This window comes from Suricata suricatta, chromosome 6 (assembly GCF_006229205.1).
Source record: "Suricata suricatta isolate VVHF042 chromosome 6, meerkat_22Aug2017_6uvM2_HiC, whole genome shotgun sequence".
Taxonomy (NCBI): Eukaryota; Metazoa; Chordata; class Mammalia; order Carnivora; family Herpestidae; genus Suricata; species Suricata suricatta.
In genome coordinates this window covers 88,519,446-88,536,107 of record NC_043705.1, presented here as the reverse complement: position 1 = coordinate 88,536,107, position 16,662 = coordinate 88,519,446, and the positions used below count along the sequence as shown (strand labels likewise).

At 51.0% G+C, this 16,662-nt stretch overlaps 1 protein-coding gene across 3 annotated transcripts in view; it reads right to left on the bottom strand.

Moving 5' to 3' along the window:
- The window catches only part of STK10 (serine/threonine kinase 10), a 119,005-nt gene that overhangs the window by 19,222 nt on the left and 83,121 nt on the right, over positions 1 to 16,662 (bottom strand). For all 3 annotated transcript variants that reach the window (XM_029942859.1, XM_029942860.1, XM_029942861.1), the window contains 6 exons: positions 15,391 to 15,525; positions 12,795 to 13,340; positions 10,337 to 10,467; positions 5,185 to 5,308; positions 4,602 to 4,781; positions 181 to 273 (listed from right to left, as the gene is read on the bottom strand). In XM_029942859.1, coding sequence (XP_029798719.1) covers positions 181 to 273; positions 4,602 to 4,781; positions 5,185 to 5,308; positions 10,337 to 10,467; positions 12,795 to 13,340; positions 15,391 to 15,525 — 1,209 coding nt within the window. The remainder of the gene's footprint in view (positions 1 to 180; positions 274 to 4,601; positions 4,782 to 5,184; positions 5,309 to 10,336; positions 10,468 to 12,794; positions 13,341 to 15,390; positions 15,526 to 16,662) is intronic.

The following is a 16,662-nucleotide window of genomic DNA, read 5'->3' as shown; positions in this document are numbered from 1 at the left end:
AAAGGGCTGGGATGTCCAGAGACAGGGAGCTCCCTTCTAGCTGGAGTGAGAGCAATCACAGAAGGCTGCATGGGGGAGGTGGTAACAAGGACAGACAGAGGAAGAACTGATCATCACTCAGGTTCTCAAACCTGGGACTCCCCAACCCCTCGCCTCCCCAGCTGAAGGGCAAGGACTCACGAGAAGCTGCTTTTTTTGTGCATACTCCTCCATCTTCTGCTTCATGCTGTCCTTTCGCTGCTGCCTGGGGAGCTTCTCCACCTCGTTCTTCACCTGGACCAGAAATAGGAGAGGGTGCATCAGGCCAGGGTCTGCATCCCTCGTCACACTTCCTGGAAAATAGGTCTGCAACACCAGAACTCCCAGGCCAGGGAGGCCAAAGACGAGGCTGTTTTCTAGACACTGGCCCCCAACTCCACTCTCCATCAAGCCCCTCTGACAGGGCGTCCCCACTGGCCTACTCCTGCCTGCTGCTGCCGCGTGTTTCAGGCTCCCCCTGAGCAAAGAGGTCCCGCTTTTGCTGCTTGATATCCAGCTGCTTCTGGTGGTAGCACTTACCTTTCCTTTAGGGCAGCCCTTCTCAGCCTTCTTTCACTATTGTCCCCCCAGAAACCTCTGTAGACTTTCTTCCTGAGCACCCACCCTGATGAACTATTAACCCTGCACACCGTCCATCTGTTAAAACCCTTATAATAACCGAAGATATTTCTCAGCCCTCAAGGGGGTATCTCCCCGCTTAGGAATACTGGGAACCTGCCTCGGTTCCTGAGGGTTCAGGTGGCGCCGACACCCCCAGCTCCATCTGGCTCCAGGCCAGGCATACATGTGATGCGGACTGTCGGTCGCATGCTCCACGCCCTGGCCTCAGGGACGGGGTCAGAGATGAGCCTGTGACCCCTGCTGGGCCAGTGAGAGCTTTAGGATGTGCGCTCCAACTACTGGGGCTGCTATACTGGGAGCAGGCAGGCCACGGTGGGCCACCCTAGAGGAGCCTGCTGGAAACAAAAATCAGTGCGTGGAAGCAGTGCCAAAAGATGAAAAACAAGGGTTCCCGGTGACACTTCTGGTCTCCTGGTCAGAGGCCGGTAAGTGTTCTCAAGCCAGCTGGAAGTGGGTTTCTGCCTTTTTTTTTTTTTTAAATCTCTGCACCCAGTGTGGGGCTCTAATCCCAACCCCGAGATCAGGAGTCGCACACGCCACCGAATGAGCCAGCTGTGTGCCCCCAGCCTCTGCCTTTTATAACAGAAGAGAGAGAAGAGATTCATGGCATTTCTCTCTAAGGCCCCGGAGTTCTTCAGACAGTACTGAGGAGCCCACACCTCTACAGGAGCCTGACACCCCAAACTCACTGACGGAGGGCTCTTGGAGCAGCCGGTGGAAAACACTGGCCATGATCAAAAGAACATTCCAGGGGAGTTCTGGCATGGTCAGTGTAAGCCAAAACAGCCTCTCTCTCCTGCCAATCACCATGAAAAACCCTGGAGAAAATACAAAAAACTACCTGAGGACTCTGAAAAGTAAACAAAGGTGGGTGACTATCAGAGGAGTCAAAACCCGTAGGAGGGGCCAGTACAGGAGCGGGTTTCCTAGGGGGTTTTTTCCCCTTTTGTGGTCCTGGCTTTGCACCACTCCCAGACCGGCACCGTAGTGCAGTGCAAAAGCTAGGTAAGACTCTGTAAGAAACCTCGTGTTTCTGGCCAGAGAACCAGGAAGAAGGGCCTGTGCGGGTCAGAGTGTGGAAGAAGCCCAGAGAGAAGGCAGCAGGAGGGAAACCCTCATTCTGCACACGAGCCCACGCACGTCTCGAGGTGCCCCGTGCTGTGCAGGAGCAAGGCAGACCCAAAGCGTCCAGCGGGGGCTTTGAGAACTATACTGCCGTCAGAGCCACCACCCACAGAAGACGGAACAGAACCTGTGATCTCGACCTCACAGATCAACTGCCTGCTAAACTGAAAAATCAGCGTTCTCCAGACTGTAACAGGACCCAGAGTCCACACACTAGAACGTTCAAAACGTCAGTGATACAATCCCAAATTACCCTACATACAAAGAATCAGGAAATGTGACCCATGGGCAAAGAAAAAAAATCATCACATGCCGATTCCAAGGTGGCACAGATGTTGGAATGCTCAGACAAAAACTGGAAAGCAGCTCTTATGAAACCACACTCCATCAGGTAAAAGTAAACATATTTGAGGTTAATGGAGAGAGAGAATGTTGCCACAGAGAACTATAAGCTCTAAAACAGACAATTAGAAAGCTTAGGACCAAACAATACAGCATCTAACGCTAAACACAGAAAGCGCTGGATGGATCCAGGGTGGAGTGGAGGCAATAGAAGAGCCCGTGAATTTGAAGACTAATAAAAAGTATACCACCTGAACAACAGAGAGAGAAAAAAGGATGAAAACTAAAGGTTTAGGGACTTACAGAAAAATACCAAAGGTCTAATATTTGTGTTTTGGGGAGAGCCGGAAGGAAAGGAGAAAGAGACTTGTATAGAAAATGCACATCAGCGGCCCCTGGGTGGCTCAGTTGGTTAAGCGTCTGACTCTTGGTTTTGGCTCAGGTCATGATCCCAGGGCTGTGGAATCAAGCCCCATGTTGGACTCTGTGCTGAGCAGGGACCTGCTTAGGATTCTCTCTCTCCCTCTCCCTCGCCCCCCCTCTGCCCCTCCCTCCTCGTGCTCTCTCTCAAAAATAAAAAAGGATTTTTTTTAAATGAACACCAGAAATGGCCCAGAACTGGATTCCATGGCAATTAACAGCTTCTTTAGGGTAGAGTCCCTAACTACTTTGCTCAGTACCCCCAGCACGTAGCACAGGGCTATACACGTAGACAGTTAATAAGAAAAGAGGTGCTGAACAGCTCTCATTTTGATAGGAGGTAAGTGGGACTCAGGAAGGTCACTTGTCCAAAGCTCAGTCCAGTCAGTGATCCAGAGCCAAGACTCGGAACCAGACCTGACCCCCAAGCTTGTGGCCCTGTTCTTGCACTGGAGCTGGGGGTATGCTTAGGTCAGTGCCATACCTGGCAGGAGACTGGAACCAGGGTAAGGCCAGTGAGGCATCAAGTATCAAATACCAAAACTCTCAGTAATTAAGATATGTCACATCTGGGGCGCCTGGGCGGCTTAGTCGGTTAAGTGTCCGACTTTGGTTCAGGTCATGATCTCACAGTTCGTGGGTTCGAGCCCCGCATCGGGCTCTGTGCTGACAGCTAGCTCGGAGCCTAGAGCCTGTCTTCAGATCCTGTGACTCCTTCTCTCTCTGACCCTCCCCTGCTCATGCTGTCTCTCTCTCTCTCTCTCAAAAATAAATAAAAACATTGGAAAAAAAAAAGATATGTCACATTAAAAAAAAAAAATCAAAAGTCAGGGGCTCCTGGGTGGTTCAGTTGGTTAAGCATCTGACTTTGGCTCATGTCATGATCTCACAGTTTGAGAGTTCAAGCCCCACATCAGGCTTTCTACTATCAGCACAGAGCTGGCTTCAGATCCTCTCTCTCCCCAACCCACCCCCCAGCCTCATGCACATGTGCTTTCTCTCTCTCTCAAAAATAAATGTTTTTTTAAAGATAAAAATTTAAAACCCAACATTCACACCAAAAGAAAGAGCCCTGAACATAATATCAGAGCTGTAAATACAGACAGGATCCAGCGCTATGCTTGTAGGACTCCTCCTTGCCACCGTACCCTAAACCTGTCCCTGTTGAATCCTGACTTTAAATAGCAGACAGTCTATTCATCATGAGTATTTTGCAAGAATTTTGACTTTAAAACACTATGCTACTATGTTATTTGTCTTGATTACCAAAGTTTTTTGGCACCTTGCTTAAATTTTGTGCTCCAGCCCAGCCACTGCAGCTGCCAGGGGCCCCTTGGATACAACAGATGTCACCCACATACACTGCAGTCTGGGAGCTGGGCTCTGAAGCCTGCGGCACCACGGCCCACCCTTAGAAGCTGTTCTGGAGACTGGGAATGACCTAGCGAGTATGTTCCAGCCTGCCCGTGGCAGGCTCCACAGAGAGAGGTGTGAGCTGTTCTTCAGGACCCAGATGCCCTCCCCCAGGGCAGGCTGGGAGATTCACCTCCCTCTCCTTGTCTCAGGACCATCTACCTCTTTGTCACCTCCCCCCTCCTCTTCCAGCCTGGAGAGGAAAGAAAAGAGCCATGTGGGTCCCCAATGAGGGGACTGCTGTTTGGGGAGAAGAGAGGGCAGAGCACAGAAGATGGACTGTGTCTGCCACCCAGCACCTGCACCCTGCTTCTGTGAGAGCATCTCAGACCCCACTGGGCTGCCAGCCCTTTCTCTTCCCCGACTGTCTCTCAGCTGGGGTTGCTGGGCTGGGGCGACATACAGGAAGCTGCCTGGGAGCCAAGTCAACACAGGAAAGGAGGGCCCAAATGACAGAGAAGCAGCTCCTCACGATGCAGCTGGAGCACAGAAATCCAGACACATGGCTGTGAGCCTTTCAGAAAGATTGCTGAGTAAGTATATGAGCTCCCCAAAGTCTCCTCTCTTGCTGAAGTGCGACGGAGCTGGAGTTTCGATCACCTGCAGCCTAGACACCCCTGCCTCTGCCAGCACATGTTCACCTCCTTCTTCATCAGTTTGAGCTGCTCCTGGAACTTGGCGTAGTCCCGCTCCTGCTCCAGGCGGATCCTCCGGGCCTCCTCCCGGCGGCGCACGGCATGGTCTTGCTCCATCTTCTCCACCTGCTGCTTCTGCTGGCGTTCCAGGTTCTCCAGCTCCGTGTCAAAGAACTTCTTCTTGGCCTGGAAGGAGTAGGAGGAGAAACTGAGCACAGTCACCTTCTACCTGGGAGGAAGATGGGAAGAGCCCAGAGCTTCTCTTCAGACCTGGGCTTGAATCCCAGCTCTACCACCTCTTTGCTGCGTGACCCAGGACAAGTCACTTCACCTGAGTCTCTGTCACCTCATGTACGAAAGGGATACCATCTACCTTGCAGAGTTCTTGCGTGGGGCTCAGCAAAGGTCAATCTCCCTCTAGGGATCCTCCTATGTGACTCAGAGGAGCCCTGTGACCTTCTTGAGATTCTGTGTTTATAAGTCAATGGCTCATGAGACCAAGAAACCAAAGGAACCGAGCTCTCTGCTGCCCCTAAAGAAAACATGGAGGCCAGAAGCCCTGCAGGGACCCGTGTGTTCTCACACTCACGTTGATTTCTTGCTCAAAGCGCTTGTGCATCTGTTCCAGCTGCAGCTCATGCTTGCTGCTCAGCTGGGTCTGGTTCCGATGTTCTTCTTTCTGGAGCAGCCGAAGCTCTCGGAGCTCTTGGCGCCTGAAGTGTTAAAGGATGCAGACATGTCAGTCAGAAAGGGGCCCGCCTCAGAGCCCACATAATTCATAGCCAGAAACACTGAAGGCTGGAGCATGGAACAGCATCATAAAAGTCTGGGGGCAGAGTCAGGACTACAACTCAGGCTTAATTTGACATTTATCGACAGACAAAACATTAATAAATCTTAATGTATAAAGAGTACTAACAAATTAATAAAAAAAAACAACAGAAGTAGCCTACCCTTTTTTTAAAATAGTTTATTGGGGAGTAGCCTACCTTTAAAAAGGGACACAAGAGGCGCCTGGGTGGCTCAGTTGGTTGAGCATCCAACTTTGGCTCAGGTCATGATCCCATGATTCATGAATTTGAACCCTGCATCAGGCTTTGTGCTGACAGCTCAGAGCCTGGAGCCTGCTTCAGATTCTGTGTGTGTGTGTGTCTGTGTGTGTGTGTGTGTGTGTGTGTGTGTGTGTGTGTTTTTCTCTCTCTCTCTCTCTCTCTCTCTCTCTCTCTCTTTCTCTGCTGCTCCCCCTCCCTCTCTCTCTCTCAAAAATGGATAGACATTGAAAAAATTTTTTTAATTTAAAAAGGGACACAAAACATGAAGACATTAACTAAAAAAAATTTTAATGTATCTAATATGGATATGAAATGCAAATTAAAAATTCCATTTTCATTAAAAAGGCAAGCTGTAGGGTAAAGTTGATACTCTGATAACCTGCTCATAAGTATAAATTGGTACACTTCTGGAGGACAACTTGGTAATAAGTTCATGCCTTTTAACATAGCATTTCCATTTCTAGATATTGATTCTAAAGAAATATTCATAGATGCACAGAACAACTGAACAAGGATATCCATAACAAAATTATTTATAATAGCACAAACTGGAAATGACTTAAATGTCCATTATCTACGTCTAATTAAATAAATTAAAATGTATCCATCTAGTATCCATATGATGTTAATTTCGTATACACAACCATGAAAAAAATCAAGTTTTATAAAATATTTAATTACATGGAAAAACATCTATTAAAAACATAACAATTTCTTGAATAGAGAGAGAACAAGCCAGGGAGAGAGAGAGAGTCTCAAGCATTTTTCATTCACATTCAGTGTGGAGTCAGATGCAGGGCTCAATCTCACAACCTTGGGATCATGATGTTGGCCAAAATCAAGAGTCAGATGCTCAACTGACTGAGCCACCCAGACACTCCAAAATTGTGACAATTCTTTATGAACAGCTAAGGAATGATCTCTAAATGAAAAAAGGTGTTGACAGGTGGGTCTATTATGTTACCCTACCCTCTGGGTGAAAAATGAAAGACAAGACAGTGTATATGCGTGTTCACTTTCCTATTTAAACATTATTACAAGAAGGATTACACCATAGGGGCGCCTGGGTGGCTCAGTTGGTTAAGCATCTGACTTCGGCTCAGGTCATGATCTCATGGTTTGTGGGTTCGAGCCCCGCATCAGGCTCTGTGCTGACAGCTAGCTCAGAGCCTGGAACCTGCTTCAGATTCTGTGTCTCCGTCTCTCTCTGACCCTCCCCTGCTCGCACTGTCTCTCTCCGTCTCTCAAAAATAAATAAAAAGCATGAAAAATTTTAAAAAAAGGGATTATACCATAAAATACTAACACAGAGAGGGGAACTGGAAGCCTGGGGGAAAAGGGAGGAAGAAAGATTTTTCACAGCTTACCGTCTCTTTTGTTTTTTGAATTTTGAATCATGATATTAATATTACCTATTCAAAATATAATACAATAAAAACCTGACCTAACCCACATAATAGATCGTAATTTTACAACACATATATTATAGATGTGCATATGTGTTTACTCACAGACAAAAAATAATTGCAGGATAAACTCCAAAGTGTTCATTGTGTTTCTTGACAAACACGTTACAGATTGATATGTATCATTTATGTCATCAGAAAAGAAAATGCCAGAGCACCTGAGTGGCTCAGCCAGTTTAGCTTCCAACTCGGCTCAGGTCGTGATCTTGCAGTTCCTGGTTTAGTGCCCCACGTTGGGCTCTGTGCTGACAGCTCAGAGCCTGGAGCCTGCTTCAGATTCTGTGTCTCCCTCTCTCTCTGCCCCTCCCCTGCTGGCACTCTCTCTTTTTTGCAAAAATAAACATACATTAAAAAAATTACAAAAAGGGGTGCCTGGGTGGCTCGGTTGGTTAAGTATCAGCTTCAGCTCAGGTCACGATCTCATGGTTCGTATGTTCAAGCCCCGTGTCAGGCTCTGTGCTGACAGCTAGCTTAGAGCCTGGAACCTGTCTTCAGATTCTGTGATTCTCTCTCTCTCTCTCTGACCCTCCTCTGCTCATACTGTCTCTCTCAAAAATAAATAAACAGACGCTCAAACTCTAGGCCTCTGTTCCTTCATCTGTAAAATGCACAGGTAATGTCTGCCTCTCAGGTTCTTTGAGAGTTAAATGCAGTGATGCCTGCCTCATCTGCCTGGCATGAGGCCGACATAGTAACTAAGTGGTAAAACTTGCTAAGTCTGTTATTAACAAACGAAGTGGCAGCTGCTGAAGTCACATGAGAAAGAAGAGGCAGAGACTTCCCAGGCTCAGGAAGACCAGAGACACTTTGCACAGCCACATAAGGAAGCTTCCATCTTAGCCTCTGCTCTTCGGGCAGTGAGAGTGGTCAAGAGTGTTAACGAAGAAACAGAAATCCTGACTCCAGAGAAACTACAGCTCGGAGAACACCTGACCATAAAGCAAAGGCCTCCCAAAGAAGGTTCTAACATTACCTCCCTGCCCCACCTGGGTTCTCTCACCAGGGAAGGCAGGACAAGAGTCAGCCTGATTCTTAAGATTCTTAAGAAGGCGGGCACTGGCACCAGCAGTCTTAGGGAAACACAGGAAGAACTCTGACCTAGAAGCCTCAATCTGGGAGAGCGAATGGCCGATCACATGGTTCAATAGCCTATGTGTGGCCCAGTCCTCTGGAAATCCTAGCATCCAGGTATGGCAGGGATGAGGCAGGAGGGGAGGGAGGCGGGCACGGCCGGCCAGGACACAATGGGAGCCTGGCGCACCCCTGCAGAGCATGGCAGCAGACATGTAGGACACTCAGCCCTCCGGACCATGACAGGCAAATAAGAGAAGCTTCTCCACCTCTGCGAAGTCTCACCTTTCAAACCTGAGTAGCACACAGCTGGCCAGGGCCAGAGGGCATCCATTCTATCTGGGGTATGGTGGATCTAGAATTTCAACCCAGAAGCCCGAACAACCCGGAGAGGAGATGATGGAAAGGAAAGTCAGCCTGTGAGGTCTGACGCTTAGGAGACAGGTTGCCTCCCAGGTGACCATGAAAATGGAAGGTGGTGTCTGCTCCATCCTCCCACCCCCTGCCTGAGCTTCGCCAGCCCCATGACGAGGGTGCCTGTGTGCGTGTGTGTGCGTGTGTTCACACAGAAACACCACTAATGAAAAGGCAGCATCTCATCTCTGGGGTCCCTAGAGGGGGAAGCCCCCCAAGCTTGAATGCTTGTGTTTTTTAAAAGTATCAATGTGTCCGATGTTCTAGAAATGTTCTCCAAACGAATCATGAATTTACCCTGCAAAGGCCTGGCCCCAAAGGGAGCTCCGGAGGGAGCTAAGCCTACCCCTGGCAGCCCCAGGAAGCTTCCAGACCAGTGGGATCTTCATACGGGTCTAGTTAGAATCTCAGCTCTACCTCTGCACCTGGGTGACCCAGGGCAAGTAACTACCTGCCAAAAAACAGTTCTGTCGTTTACAAAATGGAGGAAATAGGGTCTCCCCACGGAGGGCTGTTAGGGGACCTGAGCAACTCCAAAGTGCAAAGATGGTTTGCGGCAGACAGCAGAAGGCCACCAGTCTCAGTGCTGTTGCCCCCAAAATGCATATGGAATGGACCACTTCCCTCTTCTCGGTCACTGCCCCAGCCTGAAGCCCAGTTGTCCTGGACAGATGGGGTCTCCATGTCACCGTGTGTCCACCTTGCCCGTCTACAGCCCACACTCATACAGCAGCCAGAGGCATTTTTCAAGAGGGACATAGAGCTGGTCACTCTCCAGCTATCTCACTCTGGCTGGACCTGGGGTAGAATCCACACTCCTCCACCCTGGCCCATAGGCCCATGTGACCTGCCCTCAAGCGCCGCACTCCAGCCCTATCCTCTCAGCTCCCTTAACAAGCCCAGCAGTCACTGCTTGGGCCTTAGCCTCGCAGCCCCTTCCGTGCACCCACCAGCTGCTCCATGCAGGGAGTTTCCCACACACAGAGCGGCCTCCCCCAGCCCAGGGGCTTGCTATCCTACCACCCACTACTTCCTTCACGGCACGTACCACTACTGGGGATTATCTTGTGTACCCTGTGTTGGCCCATTAGGTTCAAGTTCTACAATGGCAGCAGCCTCTGCTATCTGGATCACCACATATACGCCACCCTGGTGGGTGGGTAAGTACATGGGTAGGTGGATTGATGGATGGATGGGTGGGTAGATGAGTGGATGGGTGGGTGGGTGAGTGATGGGTGGGTGGGTGAGTGGATGGATAGGTAGGTGGGGAGATGGATGAGTAGGTGGGTGGGTAGGTGGGTGAGTACATGGGTGAGTGGGTGGGTGAGTGAGTGGATGAATGGGTGGGTGAGGAGATGAATGGATGGGTAGGTAGATGAGTGAATGGGTGGGTGGGTGGATGCATAGATGGTTGGTACATGAGTGGCTGGATAGATACATAGATGGATGGTTAAGTGGATGGATAGGTGGGCAAATAAGTGGTGGATGGGTGGTGGGTAGATGAGTGGGTGGACAGACAGGTAAATGTTTGGGCAGGTAGGTGAATGAATGGATAGGTAGGTGGGTAGATGGAAGGTTGGGTGGATTGGGAAGCGCAGGAACAAAACCAGTTTCCTTTTATGTCCTTGATTCCGTACTTCATAGCTATAGATAGCTCCCTATCCAATGGAACCTACACCCTTCCCTCTCACCACAGCCCCACGCAGTGACAGCCATCAGTGGCCTTTCCCAGGCTTGCCTGAGAAATCGCATCTCTTCATCCTTCTTCTCATCCTCGCTGATGATCTTGGAGGTGGTGATGCTCACCTCTACGCCATCCACCACAAACTTGCGTGTCCTCTTGAGGGTTTTATTGTGCAGCCTTGAGTCCTGGGCAGGGTAGAATCATTAGGTAAAGTTCAAGATTTCAGCTAGGAATCTGTGGGTGACACAGGAATGTGGCGCAGAGCCTTCCTGGCCCCAGAGCCTTGACTTCCAGATAGGACACAGCTCTCTATCATCCCCCTCTTGCCGCAAGCTTCTCAAGTTGGAGTCCTGAGTGTCAGGGCCTAACCCCCCCTCATCCCCCTGATCTTGGCCTCTGGACACTACTCACTGGCCCCACACCTGGCAACCAGCACACTCACACACAGGACATGGCACCAGAATGGCCTGGGTTCTAACCCTCCCTCTACCCGCTACTGGCTCTGTGACCCTGAGCACATCCCTTGCCCTGTCCAAGCGTCAGCTTCCTCAACTTGTCAGAGGAAGAGAACAGCAGCACTTGCCTCGCCCAAGATGGTGACAAAGATACAGTGAGAGAATGCTAGGGGACACGGCAGAGAGCCCAGCTCACGGCCCCCGTGCAGTACCTGGTATTTATAGCTCAGCTATTACTGCAGACCACACTCTCTTTCCCACATGGCCAAAATCCAGGGAGCCTGGCAAACCGAAGTTCAGAACTGATTTTGAAGCTAAAACTGAGCTGACCTGAACTCCAGAGGAGGCCACGCCCATCTGAGCCGCCATGAAGTTATTTACAATCTTTTCCAGTGAATAACCACACGTTTCGGATGCAAGGGCTCACAGAACGCTGCTGGGACTCCTGGGGGTGTCCTGATTCAACTGAGAGCCTGTGGGCTTGCACTGGAGTCATCATGGCATCTCTCCCTGTCACCTCCACTGGCTTCCAAGGCCCTTCCTGCTGGAGCCCAGCCCTGCTTTCCCAACACTGCCCCCAAGGGCCCTCCAGCCAGAAAAAGGAGGGCAGGCCAGGGTGGTACCCTCAAAGTGTTCGCTGAACCCCCACTCCTGCTCAGCCAAGACCAGCAGATAGTCGTGCTCCCCGAGGGCTCAGCTCCCTCTGCGCCCCCACCCTCATGGCCTCCACCACTTCCCAGCAACCACACCTGACTCCTACTGAGTCACATGTCCTAGGGCCCAACTCAAGACTAGCGGTGAGGAATGTGATGTGGCCGGGAAGAAAGGCGGCCTGGGGCTGCTGCCCTCACCCTAGAGCCCTGATCCCGGGGCCTCCTGCTCCCGATGTAACAAGCCCTTCATCTCGCCAAGGGGTCCTGACCCAGCCCGTGGACAGCCGTGTTCACTGACGCACTGCCTGTCAGCCAGCTGAGGAGTGTTCTCAACACCCTTGAGAACAGGCAGGGGAGACCCTGCTCTGGCCTTTATTCATTTTTAATTACCTTTTTATTTTCTTAGTGTTGTTGTTCTTTCCAGTAGAGAAAAGACAGGACAGCTGTCTGAAGTAATATGACGGGCCTCAATGCTAAGTGTGTAGCGGAGCCCTGTGCGTCTGTGCCTGTCCTGGTGACGTGTTAGGACGGGGCTGTCTTTCTGTTCCTAAGGCTAATTGTTGGGTTGGCTGGCTGCTTTTCCTTCTTTCACTTACTTTCATTTAGCAAAGAGTTTTGAGTCTCTACTGTGTGGCTTCCACCAAGTAAACAATGGGAGAAAAAAAATGATACAGTATCTTCCCTACAATCAATCAGCCTTGCTTGGGGAAGACCCTCAGTGTGGCCTAGTCAAGTGGCCAACAGTTGAGTTCAAGAACACCCTGAGATGTAGCAGAGTGGGCAGGGGAGGGGTCAGCCCACCCTGGGGAGGCACCCAGCACTGCACTGGGAAAGCAGAACAGCATGTGGGGTTCAGAGCACAAAGTCTGTGGGTCTGAGCAGCCCTCCGCTTCCCACCTAAGCATCCATTTGCTTATCATTGAGAAATGGACCTTCCACTTTCATTAAAGTGCTTCACAGTGTTGGGCTCCACGCTGAGGCCTCAAGCACAGTGGCTACTGTCATTCACAATGTCACCCACCTCTAGAAAGGCCACTGAGCCCGCACCCTACAACCGAATCTACCCGTCAGTAGCTGGACCACATGGTAGATCCTAAAATAAGAGATCTTCATTCCTAGACTTGTCTCCCAAATGTCATCCAGGCCTTTAACCAAACCCAATTTAAATGGCTACATAAATCGAAACTTAAACCTGAACCAGCTGCCAGGCATGACTAAATCCCAGACTGAACCCACATATTCTGGACATTGAACTATGAATTGAGCTCAAAGCTCCTTCAGGAAAAGCCATCGGCACGAACCACTCAGGATGGAAGGCAGCCGATAAATACATGCTTTCAAAACGCAAACCCAGCAGCAGCACGTCCGCGACACTCCGGTTCTAAACCCGTGAGGTGGCATTACCTTGACGGACAGAGAGCCTGTTTCTCTGTTCAGGGACAGGTCGGCTGAGAGGGAGGTGCTGTAGCCCAGGCTCTCGGAGGTGGACAGGCTGCCAGAGTCTGAGTCTCTCCTGGAAGGTCCCGGAGCTGCCTGGGCGGGGAGCTCCAGGCTGCCGTTGGCCAGCTTCTCGGCAACCAAGGTCTCCAGGGCACTGCTGTTGGGCCGGCTCTGGCTGGCTTTTTGGGACCTGTTGGCTGCTGGACTGAGGTCCCCACCCTGGTCAGCACCTTGCTTCTCCTCGGCTACCTGAATTCTGGCATCCATGGACACTGGCCGGGACTTCCGGAGGGGTGCTGGCACTGTCAGGCCGTTCTCATCTCCAGGAGCCACATCCGGGGGGCTGGAGGTTTGAAGGGATCTGTCCCCAGAGGGCTGGCTGGGCCCATTCACACTGTCCTGAGGCTGGCTGGCCGGCAGCGGGGTGAAAGAGGGCTCTTTGGAAAGCTTGTCGGTATTGAGGCTTAGCTGATTCACCTCACAAGAGTCTCGAGTATGGGTCCCCAGAGGCTAGGAAAAAAAACAGAGTCAACGCCAGGCTATTTCATGTCTCAGGCAAGAGTCCAAGATGCAGGGTGTCTGGAGAGTCAGACACCACAGGGCCAAGTGGGCCAGGACCAAGGCTAAGAGTAGTGATCTCTCTCCAGTGAGCAGTCCTCACTGCTCCCTACTGCCCAACCAACAATAAAATTACTACTTGTTGTGAGGTAATTTAATGCCTGGGATTCCTCCTAGGACCTTGGCCAGCTGGCCAGCTGCTGCCCTGTCTAAAGGTGGCAGTGGCCACTCTGCCCCAGGTAATTGTGACAATACAAGTAAATGGGTCCCCTGTAGACAGACCTTCCAATTTTTTTTAAGACAAGCTAGAATCTGAATTTCAACCTGACACCTTCTGGTTTTTAGAGGACAACCAGTCCCAGTTCGGGCGGGGCTTTGTTTGTTTTGTGAGCTGCATAAAAACCCAGCCCAAAGTATCCAGGGGGCTAGAGTCAGTCACCGAGTTTTTAAAGTTTTGTTTTGTTCTTTAGAGCTTTTCGGAGGGGGAGGGGTGTGTGTAGAAAGTACTGGAAATGTTGCTATTGTGAAATAGAACACCCATTTCTGTGAATATATAAACGATGAATTAAAAGTGAGCACCTACACAGCCACCTTCCACGTCAGGAATGGAACACTGCTCACCAGAGAGACCCCCGTCTATGTCTGTCCCTCCCCTTAATGTAACAGTTGTCCTGACCTTGAGCTCTAAGCGTTATAAGTTAGTTTGCTGGGTTTTTAATTTGATATTAATGGAATCACACCATAGCACTCCCTTGGGTCCTAATGGCCACTGGTTTTTAACCTTAGATATGAAGTTTCCAGAAGCAACTCTCAACTACCTCCTATTCAACACCCCTACAGTGATGGTTCAGAAATTCAGATCTGATCCTATCACCCCGACATCGATGCCCAGCCGTTGCCTGAGACCCTCATTAACCCCCACCGCCCTCATGACAAGGATCAGCCTCCCCCTGCAGAGAACCAGGCTGCTGTGACTGCTGGCCACTTCCCTCCCCAAACTCGCTGCCTGCTGCCCCCTCCGGGAGCCAGGCCCCGGGCCCACCACCCCTCTCTCCCACCATGTTCTCCTACACCTCCTATCAGCTCAACCAGCCACTGCCTTGCTCGGACCTGTTTTCCTACCTATTAAATGGAGCCGTAGTTCTCCTATCAAAGTAGCAGAGTGCCCAGCACCCAGCAAGGGCTCAGGAAAAGGCTGTGGTGCCTGTGCTGATTCTGCGCCTCCTCCTCAGCGCTTCCCTCCTTCACCCTGGTAAGGATGCACACCAGCCTTTGGCTCCTGCCAGGATTCCATTAACCTCGAGACAGCGTCATCTCGTCCAGTCCCTATGGACAAAGCCAGCCCCTGCCTCACTTGGTCCATGGTACCCTCTGCACAGCAAGGTTCCTCTTGGAAGAGGCCCTTCCCAAATGGCTTAGACCAGGGATCCGAAAGCAGCAGCTCAGGACAGAATCCAGCCCGTGGACATGTTTTGCTGGGCTCAAATGTTTTTACATTTTTTAATTAGCTTTAATTTAAACTTAAATTCAGCCAAGTGCTGAAGCTGCAGATGGGTTGCAAACGTGCCAAGACCTGGGTCCCCTGGACACCTGGCGAAGCCCAACAGGGTCTGGGGTGCCCGAGACCCTTGGCTTGTGGCCTCTGATCACGTGCAGCCTTTATCTGCATTTGCCCCACAGTGTGCTAAAACATTGTCATCTTGTATGTGAGCCACAACAGGAAAAAGGCTAGGAAGCAATGACTCAGCGACCAACTTTTAAAAACTGAAAGATCCCAAGTGAAAATCCAGATTACTGCTCTTTCCTGAAAACATACAGAATCTGTCCAAACTCCCTGCCGCCTCATGCTGGCCCATGAGCTTACAGAACGTGCGATTCGGAGCCGATAGCCTCTCAGCCGTGGGAGAAGCAGGAGCCCCTCCTGCACCCCCTGGTTCCCGCTCACACCAGCCAAGGCCTGCTGGGAGCCCCTGCTCCCCAGCGCCCGTGTTCCAGGCCTCACCGGGGCGGCATCCGTGGAGTCCTCCTCCTCCCCCTCCTCTCGGCCATCTTCGATCTCCTCCATCACTTCGGCCTTGGCCTCGGCCACCAGCTCCCGCAGAGCCTTGTTGCTGGTGACACTGCTGACGAAGGGATGCTGAGGGGGCAAGGCACACCCGGATTAGGACCACTATGGGCTGGAGGGTGCAGGAAGGGGAGGCAAAGGCTGGGGGAGATGCTCTCCAGGCAGAAAAGGCCAGTGGCACCCCTGAGCGAAATGTGAACACGCAGTCGGTAAGGGAGAGCCAGAGGCAGCTCAGAATGTCCTGTGGGTGGTGGAAGAGGGTAACTCCTGGCTCCACCACTCACCAGCTGTGTGACACTGGGCATGTCACTTTCCCCCCCTGAGCCACAGGCCCATCTCCGAAGTGGAGACAGTAATGCCAAACCCACAGGGAGGTCGTAAGGATTAAGCGAAATAATACACAAGGAAGAGTGTAGCCCAAACAGGCACCTTGTGTGTTTGCAAATTCTTAAGTCAAAGATATATATGTTCTGTTCCTGGGCATTTACAGAAATGTCACATCTTTACAAAACAAAGGCTCTGGGCACCTGGGTGGATCCATTGGTTAAGCATCTGCCTCTTGGTTTCAGCTCAGGTCATGGTCTCAGGGTTTGTGAATTCAAGCCCTGCGTCAGTGCAGAGCCTGCTTAGGATTCTCTCTCTCCCCCTTTCTGCCCCGTCTCCTGGCTGGAAGGAAGGAACGAAGGAAGGAAGGAAGGAAGGAAGGGAGGGAGGGAGGGAGAAGAGAGAGAGGAAGAAAGAAGGAAGGAAGGGAGGGAGGGAGGGAGGGAGGAAGGAAAGGGAAGGGAAGGGAAGGGAAGGAGAGAGGAAGGTAGGGAGGGAGGGAGAGGGAGAAAAAGGAAGGAAAAGAGAAGAAAGAAGGAAGGAAAGAAGGATAGAGAGAAAGAAAGGTTCTTTCACACACCTTGCAAAACACCAAAGTTTTCAAGGCCTCCACAGATGTTAAATCAACACAAGCATCTCCCAGGAGAAGTCCATACAGGAGCAGCCCCTCCCCCCCACCAGGAGTGTGTGTGTTGAGGGGGAGGCAGTCATTCCGGTGGAGTTGGCTCATTTGAAATGTAGAGCAGGGCTCTGATGACTTCCACTGCTTTTACCGTCAGAAAACTTACCAGGGGGAGGAACAGTGTGAACACGACTGCAGGAAAGCATGTAAATGATGAAGAACTCATTTTCTAGCACCATGTACACACATTTGCAACCGAGAGG